The sequence below is a fragment of the Trichosurus vulpecula genome, chromosome 9 (genome assembly GCF_011100635.1).
Source record: "Trichosurus vulpecula isolate mTriVul1 chromosome 9, mTriVul1.pri, whole genome shotgun sequence".
NCBI classification, from domain to species: domain Eukaryota; kingdom Metazoa; phylum Chordata; class Mammalia; order Diprotodontia; family Phalangeridae; genus Trichosurus; species Trichosurus vulpecula.
In genome coordinates, this window is record NC_050581.1 from 112,985,389 (window position 1) to 113,010,115 (window position 24,727).

General features: G+C 37.0%; 1 protein-coding gene across 2 annotated transcripts in view; it reads left to right on the forward strand.

Annotated features, from left to right (window-relative positions):
* KIF9 (kinesin family member 9) overlaps nucleotides 1-24,727 on the forward strand; it is a 72,406-nt gene that overhangs the window by 25,464 nt on the left and 22,215 nt on the right. For both annotated transcript variants that reach the window (XM_036738957.1, XM_036738959.1), the window contains exons 6-9: nucleotides 10,996-11,079; nucleotides 11,194-11,286; nucleotides 18,006-18,153; nucleotides 18,955-19,019. In XM_036738957.1, coding sequence (XP_036594852.1) covers nucleotides 10,996-11,079; nucleotides 11,194-11,286; nucleotides 18,006-18,153; nucleotides 18,955-19,019 — 390 coding nt within the window. The remainder of the gene's footprint in view (nucleotides 1-10,995; nucleotides 11,080-11,193; nucleotides 11,287-18,005; nucleotides 18,154-18,954; nucleotides 19,020-24,727) is intronic.

The following is a 24,727-nucleotide window of genomic DNA, read 5'->3' on the forward strand; positions in this document are numbered from 1 at the left end:
TTGTTTACAAATAACAGACTTTAAACAGAAAAAAAAATACACATAGAGTTAAATAAGGGGTTGGAGCAGAATCTAGCATAATTCAGCTGAAGTAAAGGCAGGGGTAGCAACCATAATCTCAGACAAAGCAAAAGCAAAGATAGACTTAAGAGATAAACAAGAAAACTATGTTTTGCTGAAAAGTAACAGACAGTATCAATACTGAACATGTATGTGCCAAAAGCATAGCATCTAAATTCTTAAAGGAAAAGTTAAATGAATTATAGGGGAAAATAATCAAAATATAATATTGGAGGAACATCAATTTACTCCTCTCAAACCTAGATGAATCTAGCCATAAAATAAGAAATAAGGAGCTGAATAGAATTTTAGAAAAGTTAGTTCTAATAGAACTCTGGAGACTATTGATTAGGAATAGAAAGGAGTATATTTATTCCTCTACTATGCATGACACTGTTCAAAAAATTGATTGTGTATTAAGACATAAAAACTCCAAAAACTGCAGAAAAAGAATACTTCTTTTTCTAACCATAATGCAGTAAAAAATTGTGTCCAATAAGGGGCTTTTGAGTCAAAGATTAAAAATTAATAGTAAACTGAACAACTTAATCCTAAAGAATAGGTAGGTAAAAGAACAAATCTTAGAATCAGTAATTCTATTAAAAATAATTCTAACAATGAGGCAGGATACCAAAATCTGTGGGATGCAGCCAAATCAGTACTTAGAGGAAATTTTACATTTCCAAACTCTTTCATCCATAAAAGAGAAAACAGATCAAAGAATTAGTCATGGAGCTAGAAAAAAATTTTTAGGAAGCCAACAAATTAATATGCACCCCAATTAAACACTTAAACAAAGTAGAAATCTTGAAAATTAAAAGAGAGATTATGAAAAATGAAAGTTAAAAATTTGATCCAATAAATTAAACTAGGAACTGGTTTTTATGGGGAAAAAACAAATTACTAATATCAAAAATGAAAAAAGGTGAATTTTCAAACATTGAAGAAGAAATAAAAGCAATTATTAGGAGCTATTTTGCTGAACCATATCCCAATAAAGCTGGAAATATAAATGAAATGGATAAATGTTTACAAAAATATGAATTCCCTAGAATAACAGTAATAGGAACTAGAACAGGAAATAAAATACTTAAATTACTCTATCTTAGAAAAAGAAATTGATGCCATAAATGCACTCCCATAAGGAAAAAAATGACCAGATGGATTTACAAGAAAATTTTACCAAAAATTTAAAGAATAGTTAATTCCAGTACTACATAAATTGTTGGGAAATAGACAAAGAAGGAATCCTACCAAGTTCCTTCTTTGACACAAATAAGGTTTTGGTACATAAACTAGGGAGAGTAAAAAATGGAGAAAGAAAATTATAGACCAATTTCCCTAATGAATATTGACACAAAAAAAAAACAAAATACTAACAAAGAAATTGTAGCAATATATTAAAGATCATACACTATGATCACGCTGGATTTATACTAGGAATGTAGGGCTGGTTCAACATTTGGAAAAATAGTTTTAAGCAACAAAAATAATATGATTCAATAGATGCAGAAAAAGCTTTCAACAAAATACAACACTCATTTCTATTTTTAAAAAAAACACTAGAAAACATGGAATAAATGGAGCTTTCCTTAAAATGAAAAGTTGTATCTATCTAAAACTAAGAACAAGCATTATCTGTAATGAGGATAAGCAATTAGAAATGATGATTACAGCTCTGTAGTATAGTTTGAGATTCAATGCATGATGCAATGATGAAATGCAGCAAGTTTCTCTTCTAATGATATCATTTCTAAAATACGTAGGGAACTGAATCAAATTTTCAAGAATAAGAGCCATTCCCTAGTTGGTAAATGGGCAAAGGATATGAATTGTTTTCAAGGAAGAAATCAAAGCTGTACAATCTCACACCTATCAGATTGGCTCAGATGATAAAAAAAGGAAAATGATAAATTCTGTCGGGAATGTGGGAAAATAGGTACACTGATGCACTCACTGTTGGTGGACCTGTAAACTTGTCTAAACCATTCTGAAATCATTTAGAACTATTCCCCAAAAGCTGTAAAACTAATTAAACCATTTAAGCCAGAGCCATTGTTACTAGGTCTGTACCACAAAGAGATTAAAGAAAGAGGAAAAAGATCCACATGCACAACAATATAGCAGTGGTTTTCGTGTTAGCAAAGAATTGGAAACTAAGGGGATGTCCATCAACTGGGGAATCACTGAGCAAGTTATGGTGTATGAATGCAGTGGAATACTATTGTCCTATAAGAAATGATGAAAAAGGTGATTTCAGGAAAAACTTGGGATGATTTGTATGAACTATTGCAAGTAAAGTGAACAGAACCAAAAGAGCAATTTATACGTTAATAGCAATGTTGTGAAGATATTCAACTTTGAAAGACTTAGTAGCTCTGATCAATACAGTCACCCACCACAGTTCCAAAGGACTCATTATAAAAAATTCTATCCACCTCTATATAGAGAATTGATGTAAACTGTGCAGACCATGCAGATTAAAGCATTTTTAAATTTCTTTTTCTTGAGATTAAAAAAAACCAGCTAATTTGTTTTGCATGACTGTACATATTTGTAATGGGTTCTATTTTCCCTTCTCAACAGGTAAAGGAAAGGGACACAAGAGGGAGAGAATTTGGAATTAAAAATAAAATAAAGTTGAATTTTTAAAAAAGAAACTACATTATGCTTAAGGAAACATAGGCAAGATGCTAATATCAGTATTAAACATATATGTTCCACATGCTTTAGCATTTGATATCATAAAGAAAATATTAACTGAATTACAAGAAGATATAAACAGGAGTACGAGGGAGGCAGGAGGTTTTGGACAAATCTAACAGAAAGATAAATAAAAGGAAAAATATTGAATTGAGCAAATTGCTGGGGAAACATGCTAAAAGAATTATGGAATCTTACACATGGATCTGCTAAATAATATGCATATTTCTTAGCAATACATGGAACTTTTACAAAAATTGGCTATGTATTAGAGCACAGAGATATTGCAAATATATGTAAAAAGGCAGATATAGTAAATACATTATAACATTACAAATCATAATGTAAAATAAAAATAGTAATCAGTTCAGAGAGCATTAGCAAAAGACACAGACTCAAAATGAGAGTTAACAATGAATTTCTAAATAATGAGAATGAATCATAGAAATTATTACATAAAAAAATTATAACTGAATCAACATACCAGAATTTCTGGCATGCAGGTAAAGCAATGCTTGGGGGAAGTTATATCCTTATAAGACATACATTAACAAAATAGAAAAGGAAATGACTTTTTTTAAACTAGAAAGCCAAAAAAAACCCAACCCCAACCTCTAAAATAAATACCGAAAGGAGATATTAAAAATTAGAGCAGAAATAGATAAGTTGGAAACCAAAAAACTATAGAAATGATAAAATATAAAAAGTGGCCCTTTGAAAAAACTAACACAATTGATAAACCTTTAGCCAGCTTGTCAAAAAGAAAGGCAGAAAATCAAATCATCCTAATAGCAAATGAAGAAATCACAATAGAGTAGCAGAATTATCAGTTACATACTACCAAAACTGAGAACACAAAAGAAATAGAGGAATATTTCAAAAATTTAAAATACAAAACTAACAGAACATCAAATAGAATTCTTAAATAGTTCAATTTTTTAAAATAGAACTAGCTGTAATAGAACTACCAAAGTAGGGCAATGGTGAGGTGAGGGAAGGAGAGGGGAGGGAAGACCTGGTCCTGATGGATTCACAGTATAAGTCTATCAAATTTTTAAAGAGCATTTAGTAGTAATTGCTGAGAAACTGAGAAAGTACTCTACCTGACTTCTTTTATTAGATAAATATGAGAATAATGCATAAACAAGGAAAGGATAAAGCACACAATAATTATAGAGAAATATCATTAATGAATTTTAATTCCAAAATTCTAAATAACATCTTGCCAAGAAGACTACAGCAATTCATCCAAGAAATCATTATGACTAAGTTGGATTTATACCAGGGTTGCAAGGATGGTTCAACATTAGGAAGGAAATAACATAATTGATCATATTAAAAACAAAAACATCCAAAACCATGTGATTGTCTCAATATATTTAGAAAAAGCCTTTGACAAAATATAACACTCATTTTTAAAAACTCTATAGAACTCTATAGACACGTGCAGACTATTTTAAAAATCATGAAATGTATCTTGAAAAAGACATGATATACAATAGGGGTATACCAAAAGCTGTGGCAATTAAATGTAAGAATAAAGCAAAGATGCCTATTCTCTCCACTATTTTTTATAAATTTCTGGAAACGCTAACAGTAGCAATTAGATAAGATAAATGAAGAAGGCAAAGGATTAGAGATAGATAAAGAAGAGATAAAATTCCCAATTTTCTCATAGCTTACTTAGAAAATCCTAGGGAATCAGCAGAGATAATGAGACAATAGTTTCAGCAAAGTTTCAGGCTACAAAATAAGCCCTCAGAAAGCAATAGTATTCCCATATAATAAAAAAATCCAGGTGGTAATAATAGAAAGAGACATCTCATTCCAAGTAACTATAAAATGAATAAAATATTTGAAGATCAATCCACTAAAGCTCACAAAATATTAAATAGATTCAATTTCAAAGTGCTCCTTAAGAAAAATAAAGAGCAGCTTTTTTAAAAGCTGATGGAATATTTCAGTGCTCATGTCTGGGCCATGTCAATATAATAAAAATGATAACACTATCAAAGTTAATTTACAGTTTTAGTACTATACTAATCATCATCAAAAGGATAATTTACAGAATGATAAAGTGACAAAAATTCATTTTGAAAAATAAAAGGTCTACTCTAGACTATCAAGTGAAATAATGAAAAGAGGTGGGGATAAAGGGAAAATAGCACTTCTAGACCTAAAACTGTATGAGTAGGAAAAAATAAATTACTTTAGAAAAGAACTCCCGGGGCAGCTAGGTGGCACAGTGAGTAGATCACCGGCCCTGGAGTCAGAAGGACCTGAGTTCAAACCCGGCCTCAGACACTTGACACATGTCCTAGCTGTGTGACCTTGGGCAAGTCACTTAACCCCAATTTCCCTGCCCCCCCCAAAATAAAAGGACTCCCTATTTGATTTTCTTTTGTTTGCTGGAAAAACTGGAAAGCAGTCTGGTGAAAATTAAGTTTAAATCAACGCTTTTTGCCATATTCCACAGTACATTCTAAATGGTTACATGACCTTGATATTAAAGATTATACCATTAAAAAATTAGAAGAGAAGCAGATCTTGTACATGGCTATGTGTAAGATATGGGCAGCTAGGTTGTGACTAATGTAAGTTCAAGAAATGCAAAATTTCTATCTAGTGCAAATTATAAAATGATACCATGTTGCATTTAATGCAAGCCAAAATTCAATTAATGTGACACATGATCTAGGTGAGTGTTTTAACACAATGCTATGTTGTAAATCTGTATCTTTCATCTTGTGGGGATTTGATGTGCAGCCACACATTATATTATCAACAGTTAATGTTAATTTTTAGAAGACTCTTAATAAAATGAACAAAAAGAGGGATACTTCAGATGGAAACCCTGCCATCACAATAAATGAGACGCTTATTATTACATTAGGACAAAAATTTGACGTAATTCAGTAGCATGAACCTATAGTTCATAGTAACTTAAAAAGGACAAGATATCAGAATGCCTTTATATATGGGATGGAATATAATAAGAAAAAGGCAAAGTTGTATCAGCTTTTTTGTGTTTTGAAAACAACCACAAAGAATAGAAGTGTTGCAGTGATAGAAATGAATCATCTTTTAGCCATATGGATTAAAGATTGCAACAAAAAATGTATTCCTCTTAGCAGAACTGTCATTCAGACAAAAGTTTCAAGTTTATTTATGGCAGTGAAATAAGATGAAAATGAAGTGGATAGTGAAGAAATTTTTACTGTAAGAATTGCTTGATTCAATCGCTTCAAAAATCAAGTTCGGTTACATAGTGTTAAAAGCAGCCAGTGTAGATGAAGACACAGCAGCCAAATATCTTGATGTTTTGGATAAAATAATAGAATAAAGTAGATAGCTATGTGATCAATACATTTTTAATGTAGATGAAACAGGTTTATTCTGGAAAGGGATGCCTTCTAGAATTTATATTTCTTTTTTGTTTGTTTTTTTTGGGGGGGCGATGCAGGGCAATTGGGGTTAAGTGACTTGCCCAAGGTCACACAGCTAGTAAGTGTGTCAAGTGTCTGAGGCCAGATTTGAACTCAGGTCCTCCTGACTCCAGGGCTGGTGCTCTACTCACTGCACCACCTAGCTGCCCTAGAATTTATATTTCTAAGAAAAAAAAATTAATCTATATTTAAAGTGTCTAAGGGTCACCTAACACTTCCTGGAAGATAATGCAGAAGGTGATTTTAAGTTAAAACTAATGTTTATCAGTCTCAAAATCCTCACACTTTGAAAGACTATAACCATTGATGGCTTCCACTTTGACAGTCAAATAAGAAAGCATGGGTGATTCAGGCTGTTTTTAAAGACTGATTTTCAAATCATTTTAGCCCAGTTGTTGAAAAACATGGCAAGGACAACAATAGCACGTCTAGATCCTTACTGATTTCAGATAAAGTCCTAGGTCATCCAGCTGTACTTGATTGATTCACTGTGTGAGAATGGGAGCATAAAAATTCATTAACAAGTTCTGTGCATCTACCAGCTGTATGAAGAATTAAAGAAAGAAGACAGTTTGATTACACTGCTAAAATAATTTAAATTACAATAACTGTGTTTTTGTCATATCATTGCAGGCTTATCTTTAGGTACACTATTCAGTAATTTTTTTTTATTTTTAAATTTTGTTTTCTGCAACCACTCTACTACTTTGTAATAAGCCTGAACCAGAAATAAATTTTTCTCATCCTTTGCTGTTTTATTATGTTAATAAATAATTTTTTAAAAATTTTCATTGCATATTTCCACTAGACCAAAACCAATTGCCATGTTTTACATGCAATTAAAATTTTCCATAATGTGAATTTATATAATATGATACTTCTAGTATTCATTACTTACACTAATTGGGAACTAGCTATAACTTTTATCCCACAATACTGAAAAGTTTCTGCACAAACACAATGCGCCTATGCTAAGAAGGGAAACTGTTAAATGGGGGAAAAAAATCTTCATATCAGATTTCTCCAATAAGGTTTAGTATCCAAAAAACAAACAATTAACTTACACACACATACACACACAAACGCACCATTCTCTAATAGATAAGTGGTCAAAGAATATTAATAAATAGTTCTCAAAAGAAAAACAGTGAACTATCAACAAACATATGAAAAAAATACTCCAAATCACTTATACTAAGAGAAATGCAGATCAAAACAACCTTTTTGGAGTGAAGTTTCACCTTATACTCCAAAAATTGGCAAAATTGACAAAAGATAGGACCAGTCAGTATTGGAGGGGCTAGGGGAAGATAAACATATTTGTTTGAGTTGTGAATCAGTATAATAATTTTGGAAAGCAATTTGGAATTGTGCAAGTAAAATGATTTAAAATGTCCATACCCTTTCACTGAGAGATTCCACAACTAGGCTTATGTCCCAAGGAGACTATTGATGAGGGGAAAAGTCCCCATATACACCAAAATCTTTATAGCAACAATTTTGTGTGTGTGATAACAAAAAAAAATTGAAAACAAAGTGGATGGAGGAACATCTAAACAAAAATAAGTATCTATTATAGGAATATAATAGAATATTATGAATCTGATAATGAAATAACACATATGATAATACATTGAAGTATGGAAAGATTTGCATAAAGTGATACAGAATAAAGTAAGCAGAGTCAAGAACACAATATACACAATGACCACAACAATGTAAATGGAAAGAATGACCATAAAACAATCAATTGCTGCAAAATTACAAGGAACAAGCATGGCTTTTTGAAGACGTACAGGAACCTCCCATCCCATCCCCCACCACATGCCTTTGTAGCAGTAGGAAGTTCATGGGTATTAAACATTGGGCATATTTTCAGACTTTCTTGATTTATTAATTAGTTTTACTGATTTTTCCTTTTTCTTTAAAATATTATTTGTCATATGGTAAGACTCTGGGAAAAGGGAAAATACTGAGAGAAATTTTGGTGATGTAAAAAAATCAAGAAAAATTATTTTAAATGAGAGAGATGATTATAGAAGATGAAATGTGCAAAAACAAAATCAATGCAGCTATAATCAGAGGAGAAACAGATAATTGGGGAAAATTTTACTGAGAAAAATTTATCTGACTAAGATCAGATATCCAAAATATAAAGGGAATTGTATAAATGTGAAGTTAAGAGCCATTTCCTCAAACAATAAGTGGCCAAAGGAAATGAACAGTTTTCAAAAGAAGAAATAAAAGCCATCAACAATCATATGATTAATGTCATTAAATGATGTGATTAAGTCATTAAAATAAGAGAAATCCAAGTTAAAACAATTCTGGGTTTTTACCTCATACTCATCAGATTGACAAAAATAACAAAAAAGAAATATCTATTTTTGAAGAGCCTATAAGAGGGCAGGAATAGTAATGCACTGTTGGTGGAACTGTGAATTGGTCCAACCATTCTGATGAATTTAGAAGAGAAGCTGAAAAGACATCAAAGCATATGTACTTTTTAACCCAACAGTACCTACTAGTCATATACCCCACGATGTCAAAGACAGATGGAAAAGGGCCTATAAGTACAAAGATATTTGTGGCAGATTTTTTTTTATTGTTGCAAAGAACTGGAAACAAAATGGATACCTACAGTTGTGGAATGGCTGGACAAATTGGAGTATAAGAATGCACTAAAATATTGCACTTTGAGGAATGACAAAAATAAAAAATTAAGTGAAACTTGGTATAAGCATGAGATAGTGCTGGTGAGCAAAGCAGGCTGAGCTGTGAGTCCTCCCCTGAGCCTGAGACCTGTGCATGCAGGCTGTGCATGCCTAGAGAACTCAGTTCTCCTCCTGTTAATGAGGATATAGCATCTTTATCAACTCACTCTCATTCTGGGAAATCACTTTCCTTTCAAACTTGATACACTGCCTCCCAGAGGAAAAGGAGAGGGAGTCCCATCGCCGAGGGGAATGGCTGCTTACTTCGGTTCATTCACTTTTCTTTGTGACTGTACCAATTTGTGCCTAGTAGGTGTTTCTTCATGGGGATTATTTCTCTTTTTTTTTAAGAAATAAATAGAACAACTTAATAAATTCTCAGTTCCAATAAATATATGGCTCCAAACCCCCAGCCAAGGTTACACAGCAAAAATCCAAATTGAGTTCATAAAACCTCAATAATTTAAATCTCCTTTTCAAGTCTCCCCAAATACATTTAAATGTAGAACTGGTATAGATTCAATAGTTTTGGTTTTAATATAGTTTAAATACATAACAGGAAACCTAAAATATCACTTTAAAAGAAAATAGTTCCAAAAAGTTGATAGAAAGTTCTTTCTCTAGCTAAAAAGAGAAAGTGGAATTGAGATGGGTAAAAATAGGAAATAGATGAAGGCAAATAAGAGTGGAGTAAGTCTCTGCTCCCAGGTGAGCACAGGGAGGAGCTCAAGCTAAAATTGTCACCAAATATCCATTGCTTCCTGCCTGACCAAGGCTGTCAGTTTCTGGGCTGTCCCTAGCAGTAACTGGACTTTCCCTTTTCTAAATCAGAGTTTCCTGGTTGACTAGGATTACTGTTCTACCTGTGCTCAACCCTGCATTAAAAAGTTCATCAAAAGGACCCTAGCTAAGGCTAGCCTCTAGTTTCTCCCATATTTTTGCCCTTCTCAGCTACCTTCAAGGTCAAGTCAAGAAGAAGGAACTCTTGTCACTTTCCCCAAACCAGTGTATACTAGAAGATGCTCTAGACAAAAGCACGCATGCTGTCTAGCTCTCAGACCTTCAATCCTTGTTGGTCTCTGAGAGGGATGTTACATTTGTAAGGCTAATATGAATTGATCCAAAGTCCAAGAAGCAGGAGCAGAAGAACAATGTAAAGGAAAACAACTTCAAAACTTCAAAACTCTCATCAACACATGTCCAATCATGCCTTCAAAAGACTAATGATGAAACAAACATCCCTTCTACCTCCTGGGAAAATGTTGGTGGATAGACTGGAGGAGCAGAATAAGACATTTCAGACATGACCAATGTGTTCATTTGTTTTGCTGGACTTATATATATTACAAAGGAGAAATTCTAATAGGGTGAAGAGGGAGAAGGTGAGTTAGTGAAAAATTATGGAGATAAAAAATTATGCAAGAAAAGAACAAAAATAACAAAAATGCAGAAGAAAACAAAAAAGTTCAGATAGGGATACAACAAGAGCTTTCACGTACACTTAAAGAACAAACTATATAAGAGAAGCTAATAGTTTAATACACAATCTTTTTTTTGTTCTTATTTGTGTATTGGAATGCTTCTGCTGGATTTAACAATTATTCATAATGAAAAAGAAACTTTTCTTGAAAGAACTGAGATCACTTCCATACCACAATAGGATTTTAGTGGAGGTCATTGCTATTTGTTTCTTTCCATTTCTGCATTTTTTATCTTTCAATACACCCTTTAAACAGCTCCTTTTCTAAGCATTCTTTTTAAGGACAACTTGGACAAGTGTGCTTTCAGGAAATATAAGCAAGGATCTTTGGTTTTAATCCATTGAAATCATTTAGTGGATGGCTCATGACTGAAATTCTTATCAACTTTTAACCTCCTTACTTGTAAAAAAAATAATAAAGGAGGGCGGCAGAGAGTTATGTGTAGAGGATACTGCTGAAGACCCAAGTAGAGGGTTATGAAATTGCCAGCATAAATGATGATGTAGTTCTGTGACATTAATGGTTGAAATATGAACTGAGTACTATTATTATTATTTATTATTCTAAAATGTTTCTTTGCTCTATTTTCAGGGAGAGACTAACAGGATAATAGCCTCTCACACAATGAACAAAAATTCATCTAGATCTCATTGCATTTTTACAATATATATTGAGGTATGCAACATCACTTCATCTTTCAGAGGATGGAGACAATTGACAATTTTGCACAATTAATCAGCCTCTTACAGTGTTCTTGGATGTCTAACCTCTGTTTGGATTATTCCCCAGGCTCACTCAAGAAGCTTATCTGATGAGAAGTACATTACTTCTAAAATTAATTTGGTGGATTTGGCAGGTTCTGAGAGACTGGGGAAGACTGGGGTAAGTAGCTAGAAGAAAATGTTAGTTCATTGAACAAACATTTATTTAGTACCTACTATGTACAAGGTATTCTACAAATGCTGGAGGAGACTAAAAGATAATAAAGCATGGTCCTTCTCAAAGAGTTTATAATAAATACAGTAATAAAAAGACTACATATTCATAAGTTCTGGATACAAAATATAATATGACAGAAGTATAAGAGGTCCACATGAAGTACTATGAAAGTTTAGAGAGGAAATCACTTCTGGCTAGGGAGATCACAGAAAGCTTAGTAAAGGGTTTGGCTTTTGAGATGGCTCTTGAATCAATGGTAGGACTTTGTTACGGCAGAAGGAGGAGAGTCAAAGCACAGAGCAGCATGGTACATGATGCTGTCTATCCCAGTTTCAGGGTGCTACCTGACATTGTGAAGATTCCATCAATAAGTGGCAGGCAATATATGATCAGATGCTGAATTGTGCAGCATAGGCTATACATTTTGGAGAAGGAAGTGATGTAAGCTAAAGGTGTGTTATACCCTTGCCACCTAGTAAGGAAATGGGACTACCATAAAGGTGACTAAAAACAACCACTATGGTCTGAAGAAAGAACCTTCCTGAGCAAAAAGGGCATGGTCCAAGGTGTGATCTGACCTTAAGGCAAAGGCCACTCTGAGCCAGGACAGATTTCATTGAAAATGTCAAATCCAACAGGTGAGATAGTAGGCTAAAAAAAAGAAAAAAAATAAAACTGGGAAGGTTAGTAAAGAGTCAACTAGAACAGCTGTGAAGAAGAGTGATTGACTTCAAAGAAACATTGACTACACTGGTGCAATTGTGGGCAATGGGCTGCTGTACTTGCCACACCCATTCCTAACTTCTACATTGGCAGGGAAAGAGTGGCATCTGAACTGGGCCTTGAAAAAAATTCAAAGAGTTCAATATATAGAACTATGGTAGGTGGAAGAGGGCACTCCAGATATGGAGGATGGTGTCTACAGACATGGAGCCCAATGGAGTCAGATCTCCAGGTCACCAGATGGGGTCAAAGAGGGTGCTGGATCAGGCAAGTCAATGGCCATGAGCAAGCAGGAAACCAGGAGTCTAGATAGACGGATCGATTAAATCAAGGTATCATTTTTTCCCTCTTATTTTTTTTTTAATTTTTATTTTTAGTTTACAACACACAGTTCTACATAATTTTGAGTTCCAGATTCTCTCCCCTCCCTCCCCCCTCCCTCCCCAAGATGGCATGGAATCTCATATAACTACCATCTATAACTTCACATTGAATTAATTGATACACTAGTCAAGTTGTGGAGAAGAATTATGACCAAAAATCAAGGTATCATTAAAATATAAATCATGATGGAACTGATATTGAGGTGAAATCTTGTAGAGCTTTCTTGTGTTTGTATTCAAATACATTTTTGGACAGAGAAGTTATTGTTTTCAGTGAATGTGGAGGCATGGGCCCTCAAGTGGAATCCAAAAGTAGCAGATTATCTGAAATGATCTTGTTGTTCTACCAGCTCTGAGCAGGACAGCCCTCCGTAACAGCCCCATTACAGCCTGTGCTTGAGGGTCTCCATTGATGGGAAACCCACTACTTCCTGAGCATTCTACTTATTGAATAACTTTAAGATTTTTTTCTCATATAAAGTAAAAATCTAACTCCTAACCTTCTGACTACTGCTCCTCATTCTACCCTCTGGGACAAGCTGAACCAGTGCAATCCTCCTTCCACATAACAACCCTTAAAATACTTGAGGCCAACTATCACGTGTCCTACCCACTTCTCCCTCACCAAGTTTTCTCTTCTCTAAGCAAAACATTCCTAATTCCTTCACTGATTCACAAACAGCTTAGTCTTCAGTTTTCTGATTATTCTCCTCTGGATCTGCTCCAGCTTGTCAACATTATTTCTAAAATGCAGCCACCATAACTAAATATAGTTATACTACAGATGTGGTCTGATTAGGAAATAAACCGGACTCCTTATTCTGGGCACTGTACCTCTATTGATTTGGCTTAATATTCCATTAAGGTTGGGCTTTTTTTTTCCTGTCATTGGCTCGTATTCAGCTTGTAATGCACTTGAAGCCTCAGATATTTTTTCACACAAACTGTTGTCTAGCCACACTTCCCTCATCCTATATTTATGCCATTTATTTTTTGAATACAAATATAGGTCTTTTTATCCCTTTTGTATTTTATCTTATAGTCACAAATTGATCATACCCAGAAGTTCCAGGGCCAGAACTCTCTTCCAAAAGCATCATCTAAAAGAAAAAAGAACCTCCTGCTTGTACAAAAATATCCATTGTTTTATTTTTAAGAGCAAAAAAAGGGAGGAAACAATCTAGATATCCAACAATTGGGAAATGGGTAAACAAATTGTTATCTAATTGTTATATTAAGTTAATGGAATAATATGGTGTCAACTAGGTGGTACAGTGATAGAGTGCTGGGCTTGGAGTCAGAAAGATTCCTTTTGTGAGTTCAGATGTGGCCTCAGATACTTATTAGCTATGTGTGACCCTGGGTGAGTCACTTACCCCTGTTTGCCTCAGTTTCCTCATCTGTAAAATGAGCTGAAGAGGAAAAAGGCAAAACATTCCAGTATCTCTACCAAGAAAACCCCAAATGGGGTCACGAAGAGTTGGACATGACTGAAAAATGACTCAACAACATAGCACCATAAAAACACAATAATATAAAGCATACCAGAAAATATAGGAAAATCTGCATGAAGTGATTAAGAGTAAAATTAGGAGAGTCCGAATGGTGTATACACTGACGATTAAAGAAAGGAAAAATGTAGGTCTGGAGTGGCAGTGCTTGAGCCTGGCCTCAAGGGGGACACAGCACAAAAGAATCTTATTTGCTTTTTGCTGATTCTTCCTTGTTAAAGAACACAGAGTTTGTGTGTGATTTTTTTCCCGTTGTTATTTTGTTGATGGTTGTTAGGTTTACAATACATTAAAAAAAAATTACGCCATGAATAGCTGCAGCTGATTGAGTAATGAGAGACCTGTGGTTGCAGGCAGGCTCTGGAATCAGCTGGGAGAGATCCAGCTTTGCAGGTTTGTTATAACAACAACAAGTAACCTGGGGTGCCTACTTTACAAATCAGAATGAAGAAAGAAGGAGGAACTAGGTAAATGGTTATTATCTTACAAAGGCAAAATGTTCAGTTATTTCCGGACCTAATTTCTCCATGTAGGAATTGATCTGGGTTATAAAGTGAGCGTATCTGGTCCTTTGCTTAAATTTTTCTCAAAAGGACAGTCATAATTGTGAGGATATTTTGATATCATGCCACATGAAGATCGGTGGGAGGAATTGAGAATGTCTAACACAGAGAAGATTTAGGATGTTGCGTGGAAGAAGGGTTAGGCTTCTTGGTCCCAGCAGGTAGAACTAGAACAAATGGGGAGGAGTTGAGAGAGGCAGATGTAGCCAAAATAAAAGAAAAAACTTCTTAACAATAACATTGACTTTTATTAATTGAAAGAATAAACTGGTCTCAAGAGGTAAAGAGTTCCTCATCTCTGGAATCTGTTCAAAGATGGAAATGACCACTTGTCAGGGATGTTGTAGAGGCCCCTTTATGCTGAAGGTAGGGAGTTGGGCTACAGAATGTTGGGTGTCCCTTCCAACTCTGAGATTCTATGATTGCGTAACATTATCACCTCCGAATGAATTTTCTTAGGCATCTAGGACCATCTGTAAAGTTGAGAATGAAAATTCTCCATGAAAAGTTCTCTTGTTTGGAGTAGTAATTCCCTGGGCCCCAGGAAAAGGAACTGGAGAACCTTAAGGGTTTCTGTTCCAGAGAGTTTAGATTAATGTAAGACATTCTACAAGTTTGTATTTCTGCCCTTTAAAAAGCCTGATATAGTGAGGTGAATTCAGATTTTAATTTAATTCTTTCAGCAAGAACTCAGTGGGTAGCTACTATGTGCCCAAGTGTGCTAGGCACTGAGACATAAAAGTAAATATGAGATATAGTCCCTGTCCTTAAAGAGTTTACATTCTAGTTGAGGGGAGAAGCATAGATACCAGAAAGTTAAACAGGGCACTCAAGATTGTGTCCCATGAAGGGCCTCTTCAGTCTTCTAGAATCCCAACTGGTCGCTCAGAGTTCTTGAGTCTTTCACAGTTGTTTCCTTTTGCGATGTTGCACTCATGCAAATTGCTTCCCAGTTCTCATTTTACTCTGAATCGTTTCGCAGAAGCCTTCCCCATTTTCTCTGAATCCATCTCTTTCATCATTTCATACAGAGTAGTAATGTTTACATTTATATACCACAATTCAGCCATTCCCCGACTGATTCCTCTTACCTTTCCCCTCTCTCAGTTCTTTGCTACAACAAAAAGTGTTCATTCTAGCATTTAAAGTTCTCCCCGATCTATCTCCTGAATGTGTTTCCAGACATATTTCATATTATTTCCCTTCATGCCAACTCAAGTGTTTGCCAAATGCAACATGCCATCTCTGGTCTCTGTGCTCTCCCTCCTCACAACTGCCTTTTAGATCTGCCATATCTGGCAGAAGGCTTTCCTTGAGGCCTCCAGTTGCTATCTCTCTTTCCTTTCTAATAAATACTTTATCTGTGCACATGTTACTTCCCATCCCTGGTAAAATATAAACCCCTGGAGGGCAGAGACCTATTTCATTTTCTGTTTTTATATTCCCAGTACCTAGTATAACGGCTGGCATGTCCTAGGCACTCAATAAATATCTGCACTTGATAAATCAAATCTATTATATCCAATATTTGGGCAGCTAGGTGGCACAGTGCATAGAGTGATGACAGGCCTAGAGTCAGGAAGACTCATCTTGCCGAGTTCAAATTGGGCCTCAGACATTTACTAGCTGTGTGACCCTGGGCAACCTGTTTGCTTAACCCTGTCTGCCTCAGTTTTCTCATTTGTAAAATGAGCTGGAGAAGGAAATGGCAAATTACTGCATTATCTTTGCCAAGAAAATCCCAAATGGGGTCACAAAGAGCCAGGCATGACAAAAACGACTGGAAAACAACAACAAATGATATCCACCCTCTCCTTTCTCACCCCACTGCCATTACCCTTGTACAGACCTTCATTTCTACTTTACCAGACCGACAGCTTCATAACAGATCTTTCTGTTAAGGCTCCCTGCCGTCTTTTTATCTTTAAGATTTTTCACTTACTTTCCTTTTTATTCTGAACTTAAACAGCAAATAAAATAAGCATTTTCATCCATATCATAGAACAAAAAAAGAAGCCCAGTCTATTTTTCAAATTACTACCAGAAAAAAAAAAAGCCTGTGTAAACATAGGTCTGATCATGTCACTTCTGTGCTCAAAAATCTTCAATGACTCATTTCGCAATGATTAAAGTTACCATATTTCCCCATGTATAAGATGTACCTTAATTTTGGGGCCCAAAATTTGAAAAAAAATGTATCACATAGAATTATTGAACTCAAGTTTTATTCATCATAAAATTCAAGGACCTCCTCATAGCTTTTAGGCATCTTTTGGGCAAGTCTGGTGCATGTACACATGCTTAGTCCATTCCGAAGCACCCATTGTGTCCTTTGAAATCAGTAGCTTCTTTTTCATCAGCAATTCTTGCCTCATGCCAAACCATCTTTGTGCACACAGGAATTCCAATTGCCCTTTGCTCTTCAATCCATATCTTCAATTCCCTCTCTAAATCAGGCCATTTTGCTGACTTGCCTCTCGTGGCCTTCTTCTGCCGTGACATTTTCAGTAGGGTTTCTTCTTCCCGTAGCCAGTCTCGGATTGTTGTCTCAGTTGGAGGAGGACCAAACTTACATTCAGCAGCACGATTTCCATTCACTTTTGCAAACTGGATCACTTTTAACTTGAATTCAGCACTGTACAAAAATCTTTTCTGAGCCATTTCTGGGCAGAACGTGGCAAAACATAACCTAATATAGCAATAACAAATGTGAAACGATGAGTGCAAAGACAAGAAGTGAGAAAAAGCGGGAAATGCAAGTAAAAAAAATCTACAACCATTGTATAAGACGCGCCCAGTTTTTAGACCCCCAATTTTTCGGAAAAGGGTGTGTCTTATACATGGGGAAATACAGTAAAACTCCTGTGCCTGGCATTCAAGGCCCAATACCATCTGATGCTGCCCTGTTCTTCAAGCCTTGTCTCCTACTGCTAACTTCCATTCAAACTGGACTACCTCCTGAACACTCTGCTCTCTCCTGCCTCCATTCCCAACACTTGTTGAATTCCTATGCATCTTTTAAAGGCTAACCAAATGCTGCCTCTTCTACAAAGCCTTCCCTGATCCCTATGGCTAGAGGGATCTCAGATGGCTCTTGGATTTGCAAGAAACCTATTTCATTTATTTAACATTGTGTATTAAAATCTTCTGTGGTTTTAGCTTGTTCCCCCTATTAGACGAACACCATGAGGGCAGGGAACTAGGTCTAATCTAAACTTCCAAGGCCATACCCCACCTCCACCCCCAACCATCCCACATTGGTTGCATTTAATAAATCATTGTTATGGTGAAGGAAGAATTTACTGAATTGGTGCCTGACTGAAACAGTTCTGAGGTTCTGAACCTGAGTGACTGGGAGAATAGTATTACCACCGATAGTAATAATGAATGAGGAGAGCTGGTTTTGACAAATGGACCTCTCTCCCTCTGAAGTGAAGTAGCTAAACCATTTGACTTTTTTTCTCTCTTTTTTTAAATTGTAGTCAGAAGGACAAATCCTGAAGGAAGCCACATATATCAACAAATCCCTGTCCTTCTTGGAGCAGGCTATTATTGCTTTAGGGGACCGAAAGAGAGAACATGTCCCCTTCCGGCAGTGCAAGCTCACCCATGCTCTGAAGGACTCATTAGGTAAGGAAATTAGAATTTGTTTAAGTTGATATAAAATAGTAAAAGAAAAGCTTTATGGCTTTTAATCCAGAAGGGAGCCTAGGAGCCAGTGTCCATCAAGGCTTATATACGTGCCAACAGTAGACACTCATCATTGCTTTTGACAGTATTAAATCATTCAAGAGATATAAGGCAATGGATCCCATCAAAACCACTGTCTTCTTTTCAAGTTTATACATACTTTCGTGTATACGTTTCCCAGTGACCATCATTCCATCATAGTGGAATGAGTCAAAAGCATGTTATATGTTCTTTGTCTATCTGACTTTTCTGTTCTGTCCTCTCCATTTCTGTGTTTCATTTTCTTCTCCTGCTATTTCTTCTCTTTTTCTTCCCTTCCTGCCATCTCTCTCCTCTCCTTTTTCTCTCGTTTCCCAGTGTATCCCCTATGTTCATCTCCTCATTTTTCCCCTTTCTTTACTGGGTGTCTCTCTTCCACTAAGCACTCTTTTTGCTCCTCATTAATTATTAGAGGCCTTGTGGCATAGTAGATAGAGCTTTGGCTTTGGAGCCAAAAAGACAAGACCAGCTCTCTTGATACATTCTGGTCATGTGACCCTGGGCAAGGTACTTAAACCCTCTCCTTGTTCTAGGAAAACTTCTAAGTCTATCAGTTGCATAGAAGGTGCTGTCTTACATTGGTAGAGGAAAATCTCAGGTTTAGTTGCTATTCCCATTCTCTAGTTAATATAACACTGAAGTGATTGTCTTGGCACTAAACCCCTTTGTGGCTCATGGCCTTTCTGTCTTCTTCCTTTGCAGGGGGAAATTGTAACATGGTCATTGTGGCAAATGTCTATGGTGATGCCACTCAGTTGGACGAGACAGTAAGTAGAAGGGACAGTTACTTTCTGGGATAGATTTTCTTCCCACAAATGTGAATTGCCCTTTGCCTCAAGAATGGGAAAAAGACAAGAAGTATTCCTTGTGGATTCTATTAAAATCCCTTTTCCAAAAACACTGTTTTTCAAAGATAGGTCACAAGGCCCTTCTATAGCTTAGGCATTCATTTTGTCAAGTATTTATTGAAAATCAGCTGTGTGTGAGGGATTATGCTACAGTACTGTAAGGAATTTGAATATAAGATGCAGTCTTCATCTCTTGAGAATTTATCCCATAGAGGAGCTCTAAGACAAATAACCATGCAAATAACCAAAGTAGAGAGGGAGAGGTGCATTGTGCTGTGAGAGTTAAAGGAAGAAAAGACCATTTCTGGATGAAAGGATCAAGGAGAGCTTCTTGGATAAGAGACTTTCATCAGGCAATGGGAAGTCACTGAAGGGTTTGGAGCCAGGGAATGACATGATCAGAGTTGTCCGTCAGAAAGACTGATTTCATAGCAGCCTGTATGAAGATTAGAGGGAGAAGAGAATGGGAATGGGGAGATCAATTAGGAGGTTAGTTGTTACAGAGTTAGAATGGTGGCAGTGGGACAGGGAAAGGAGAGGATCCAGGAGATGTAGTGGATAGAGTACCAGTCCTGGAGTCAGGAGGACCTTAGTTCAAATCTAGCCTCAGACACTTACTAGCTGTATGAGCCTGGGCAAGTCACTTAACCCCAATTGCCTCATAGGAAAAAAAAGATAAAAAGACATTATTAAAACTGGTGACATTAGATGTGAAAGGAGAGGGAAAAATCAAAGATGGCTGGGAACCCAAGCCCTGGTGACTTCAATAATCATCTTGATAGGAAGCAATGTGATGTAGAGAGCTGGCCTCAGGGAGGCCTGGGTTCAAATCCCACCTCTGACACATACTAGCTATGTGACCTTGGTCAAGTCATTTAACCTCTTAGTGCTTATACTGATACCTGACACATTGGAATCCTTATACCAATGAAATCTCAGGTCCAGTCCCTATCTATAATATAGAGAAATAATGAAGTAAGGAGCAAGACCTGGTTTGGGGGAGAAGATGCTGAAGTTAGTTTGGAGTAGGCGTATGCTATGCCAGTTGGAAATTCAAGTATAGATGTCTAACAGAAAATTGTTAATCTATAGGTCAGAAGAGGTGTCAAGTCTGGAGGCATAGCCATAGAGATGACAGTCAAGAGTGGATGAGATCACCAAAGGAGAAAGGATATAGAAGGAAGAGAAGAGGACTGAGGACTAAGCCTTAATGAATGCCTGTATTTAGGCGTCAGGAAGCCAGAGAAAACAGCAGTAAGAGTTGTCATAAAGGTTGAATAAACAGCTTCAGTATCACAGAAGCCAAAAAAAGGGGGGAGAGAATTTCAAGGTTATTCTTAATTGTATCAAATGTTGCAGACAGGTCAAGGAAAATAAATACTAGGAAGGGTTCTTGGATCTGGTGATTACAAGGTCCTTCACAAAAGTAGTAATATGGTGATGGATGTGAAAGCCAGATGGAAAAGCGTTGAGGAAAGAGTGGATGGCAAGCACGTTGAGAGAGTAAGTAGAATGTAATTATTCTTTTGAGGAATCTGGTGGCACAAGGAAGTAGTGAAGGGTTTAGGGAAGGGTGTTTGTTGTTGCTTTTTTTAATTTGTTTAGAATGCAGGAGACGCAAACGTTTGTAGTCAGAAAAGAAAAACGAGGATCAAGAGTGTGAAGATACAAGAGAGAGGGAATATAAATGATGGAGCAGATTCCCAAAGGAAGTGAGAAGGATCAGTAGCAGAGGTAGAAAAATTAGACTCAGAGTAAGGTGGGACATAGTTTTCTCTGATATGGGATAAAGAGGGAAAATGTGTGAAGATATAGACCAATAATGAGGTGGAGAGGAGGAGCTTTGAGAGAAAACTCAAGGGCAGCAAGGTGGTGCGGTGGATAGAGGACTAGCCCTGGAGTCAAGAGGATCTGGGGTCAAATTTGGCCTCAGACAGTGTGACCCTGGGCAAGTGACTTCACCCCAATTGCTGAGAGAGAGAGACAGAGAGAGACAGAGACAGAGAGACAGAGAGAGAGCGAGACGGGGGGGGGGGGGGAGGGAGAGAGAGAGAAAGAGAGAGGGAAGGAGGGGGACAGAGAGCGAGGGAAAGAGAGAGAGAGGGAGAGAGAGAGAGAAGGAGGGGGGAGAGAGAGAGAGGGAGAGAGAGGGAAAGAGGGAGGAGGGAGAGGGGGGGAGAGAGAGAGAGAGGGAGAGGGAGAGGGAGAGGGAAAAGGAGAGGGAGAGGGAGGGAGGAGAGCTCATGTTGGATGACCTTGATGGTCTCCCAGGGATTTCTTACCACAGAGAACTTAGTAACAAACTTTCTCAGGCTTTCCCCTTCCCAGGTAAAGATTACATCTAAGTCTTTTATCTGTATGTTTTTCAATTGTGTCCTACTGTTTGTGACCCCATTTAGGATTTTCTTGGAAAAGATACTAGAGCAGTTTGCCTTTTCCTTCTCTAGCTCATCTTACAGATAAGGAGATTGAAGCAAACAGAGTTAAGTGACTTGCTCAGGGTCACACAGCTAATAAATGCCTGAAATGGAATTTGAACTCAGGTCTTCCTCACTCCAGGCTCAGTGCTCTATCTACTGTATCACTTAGCTGCCCTATTGAGCCACCTAGCTTGCCTCCATCTTTATCTGTGTGAGGTTGTCCAACTCAACTGAGGGTGAAATCCCTTTGCCATTACTCATTTCTTCCACAGATGTCAGAGCCTTTAACATTCCTGGAGCAGTTTTAAGCTCTGGAAAGGCCTGGTGGATTTGGCCCAGTTCGATCAGCTTCCATATGGGGGATTTTCCATTTGAAAAGAACGTAGTTATCACTTGGTTCAGTGCTCTGGGGCTACCCTGTGCTACTTATCTGAAAAGGATAATCTAAAGTAAATTTAGGTCCATTAAAGCCTGTGGAATGCAGTTAGGCATTACCTTCTTTATGTCTCAGACCCCTTTGGCAGTCTGGTGAGGTCTATGGGCATCTTCTCAGAGTGTTTTTCAATGCTTAAAACACACAGGATCAAAAAGGAAATCAATTACATTATTGCAACACAGTTATGAAAAAAAAATTTTAAAGAAATTGACAGACCCCAGGCTAAGAACCCTTGTTCTAGGGAGATTTCCCTACTGCTGTACCAACTATACTGCAAAACCCAACCTTGGCTTGCCATCACCAGGAGAGAAAATAGATGTGTAAGACATGTAACTAACCTAGAAAGTACAAAATGCTCAGCAAGACATTCCAGACAGGTCTCTTTTGTTTACTGATATTCTGTGGGAATATAATAAATATATCTCTCTAGAAGATGATTCTCTTGCAACTTCCAAGCCAAAAGGATAAATGATATAGGGTTTGATGAGCCAGGTATTTTTTCCTACTACTTGTAGAAGAACACAGATGTACATTGTAGGGTTCAGACTCCTATTTATGTAGCCAATGAGCCTTTTGAAATGCCTGTCTTATGACTAGTGCTGTGCCAAGTGTTCTGGGAAACGTAAAGGAGTATAGAAACCCACCACTTATTAGGAGGTCAGACTTCTAGCATTGGTGAAACCAAAGGTATTGAAAGGATCTCTCTGAGTTGCTGAAAGAGCTGAGGCAAAGTCTGTGAACTACAGACCCGCACTGGGGACCCCTCAGAATACAGAGCCTGATTGATTTTGCTTTAATGTACAGTTCTGAACAGGTTGGTGATCCAGTTTCTCAGCCTCCAGAAAGTTAGAATCAGCAGATCAGAAAACTGCAGACTTGTTAAAGGTCATCTCAAATGATAGTAACAGGAAGAGACAGCTGTCTACCTGATAATGAAATGGGAGTCAGAAAAACTATAAAAGCCCAGCAATCTGAAACTGTGTAGTAAAGATGAAGCAGTGAGTCCTGCATGCCTAAAGAGGCCCTGAGGGCATCACTGTATCACAGCAGCACAGTGAGATGCTGGATGAGCCTAATGACCCAGTTAGATTTTGTGCCATCTCCTTGATTTAAGAGAGGATAGAAGTCTAGGATGCATTTAGAAAGATTTCTACTCCCATATGTTTAAAACAGTGTTGGTACTTGAAAGGAGTGAACTTCACTTATCTGGAAAGGCAGAATTAACAGCTTCTTCCCCAAGGATGTTGCATCTTGAAGGCCCTGTGTATAAGCCAGCCGACCATACGGGGCATTAAAACCATAGAGCATTCAGTGGCCTGACTGCAGTCACCATAAGTAAGTGGTCCCTTCTAGGCACCTAAGACCCCTCTAGCTCTCAGTGTTATGGACTGTGATCTAATGTCCCTACAACTTTCTAATGATCTGGTACCCCCTCCCAAGGTGGGACTTCAGCTTTAGGAAGTAGAGAACCTGGTAAAGTAATTGAAGCCAAAGACTGTCATCTTATATTAAACCACAAATGAGAGTACTCATATCTATGATCTTAGTTTAGATGGTAAATGCTGATTGTCCTTATAAGATCTGACATTTCAGAGATTTTTCTGGCCTCTCTGTCTGCAGAGAAAGCCAGAGAACTGTTAAAACACAAGCCCATTTCAAAAAGTAAGAATAAAGCATAACAAAATACTTATACCATCCAAATATATAAACAAAGGCACATTTGATTTAAATTAAATAGCACTTAAGCAAATCATCCCCCACCCTCATCCTCAGAACTTCTTATTAGCCAACCTTCCAGCTTCCCTTTCAAATAGGAAGATATGTTTTAAAGGACTGAGATCCCTTCCCAGGTATAGGTCCCAGGACCAGGACACAGCTGTAGCCATCAGAGCCAGATGTTTGTCCTGCTGCTCCCTAAGATGTCGCTGGGCTATGGATCCTCAGGGCTTGCCAACACCATATCCAGGCCTCATTGTCTGGAGAAAGAGTTATATTTAATCCCAAAGAGTTTTTCAGTACAAGGGCAGAGAGACAAAAGGAGAGAGAAGAAGGACAAAAACATATGGGATGAATGAAGAACTTCTCTTTTATATTTTTAAATGTTTTTATGTTTATACCAAAGACTTGATTGTTTTAATCACAGGTAAGTTTCTATAAAATTATAAAGATGCTATACCTTCTTCTACAGAGAATCAAACAAAATATTCTACTTTTTTCCTTTCTCAGTGGACTAATTTTGAGTCCTCAGTTCTGATTGTAAATTTGACCCTGATTTCCTCTGAGACCTCCAGCAAGCTTCTTTCCAATTTCTAACTCACAAATTTCAGTGCTAACCTCTCCTTATTTTTAGAGACATGACAGACTACTCAGTATCATTATTGAGTCCTTGAAAGAGAAAAGATTCTCTGAATAGGTCGGAAAGAGGACGGGACAGGAATCCAGGAGACTTTGACTCTCCCAACTCTGCCTCTAGCCAGCTACAAGACCTTAGGCAAATAACTTTCCCTGTGGGCTCCACTTTCCCCATTTGTAACCTTGGACTCCTTTTACAAATGGTTATTTTAGGTGACCTCTAAGGTCCTTTCTGACTCTTTTTCCAACTTTCCAAATCAACATTACATGATCCACAGATGACCCCAACTCTACAGGGTTAGCCTTCCCTCCTTCATTTAAAGAGAAGACTTTACCGTTCTCCCTTCTAGGAATTCCACCGAAGGCAGATTTATAGCCAGAATATACCAATCCATCCCTTTTACACATTGGCTGGGTTG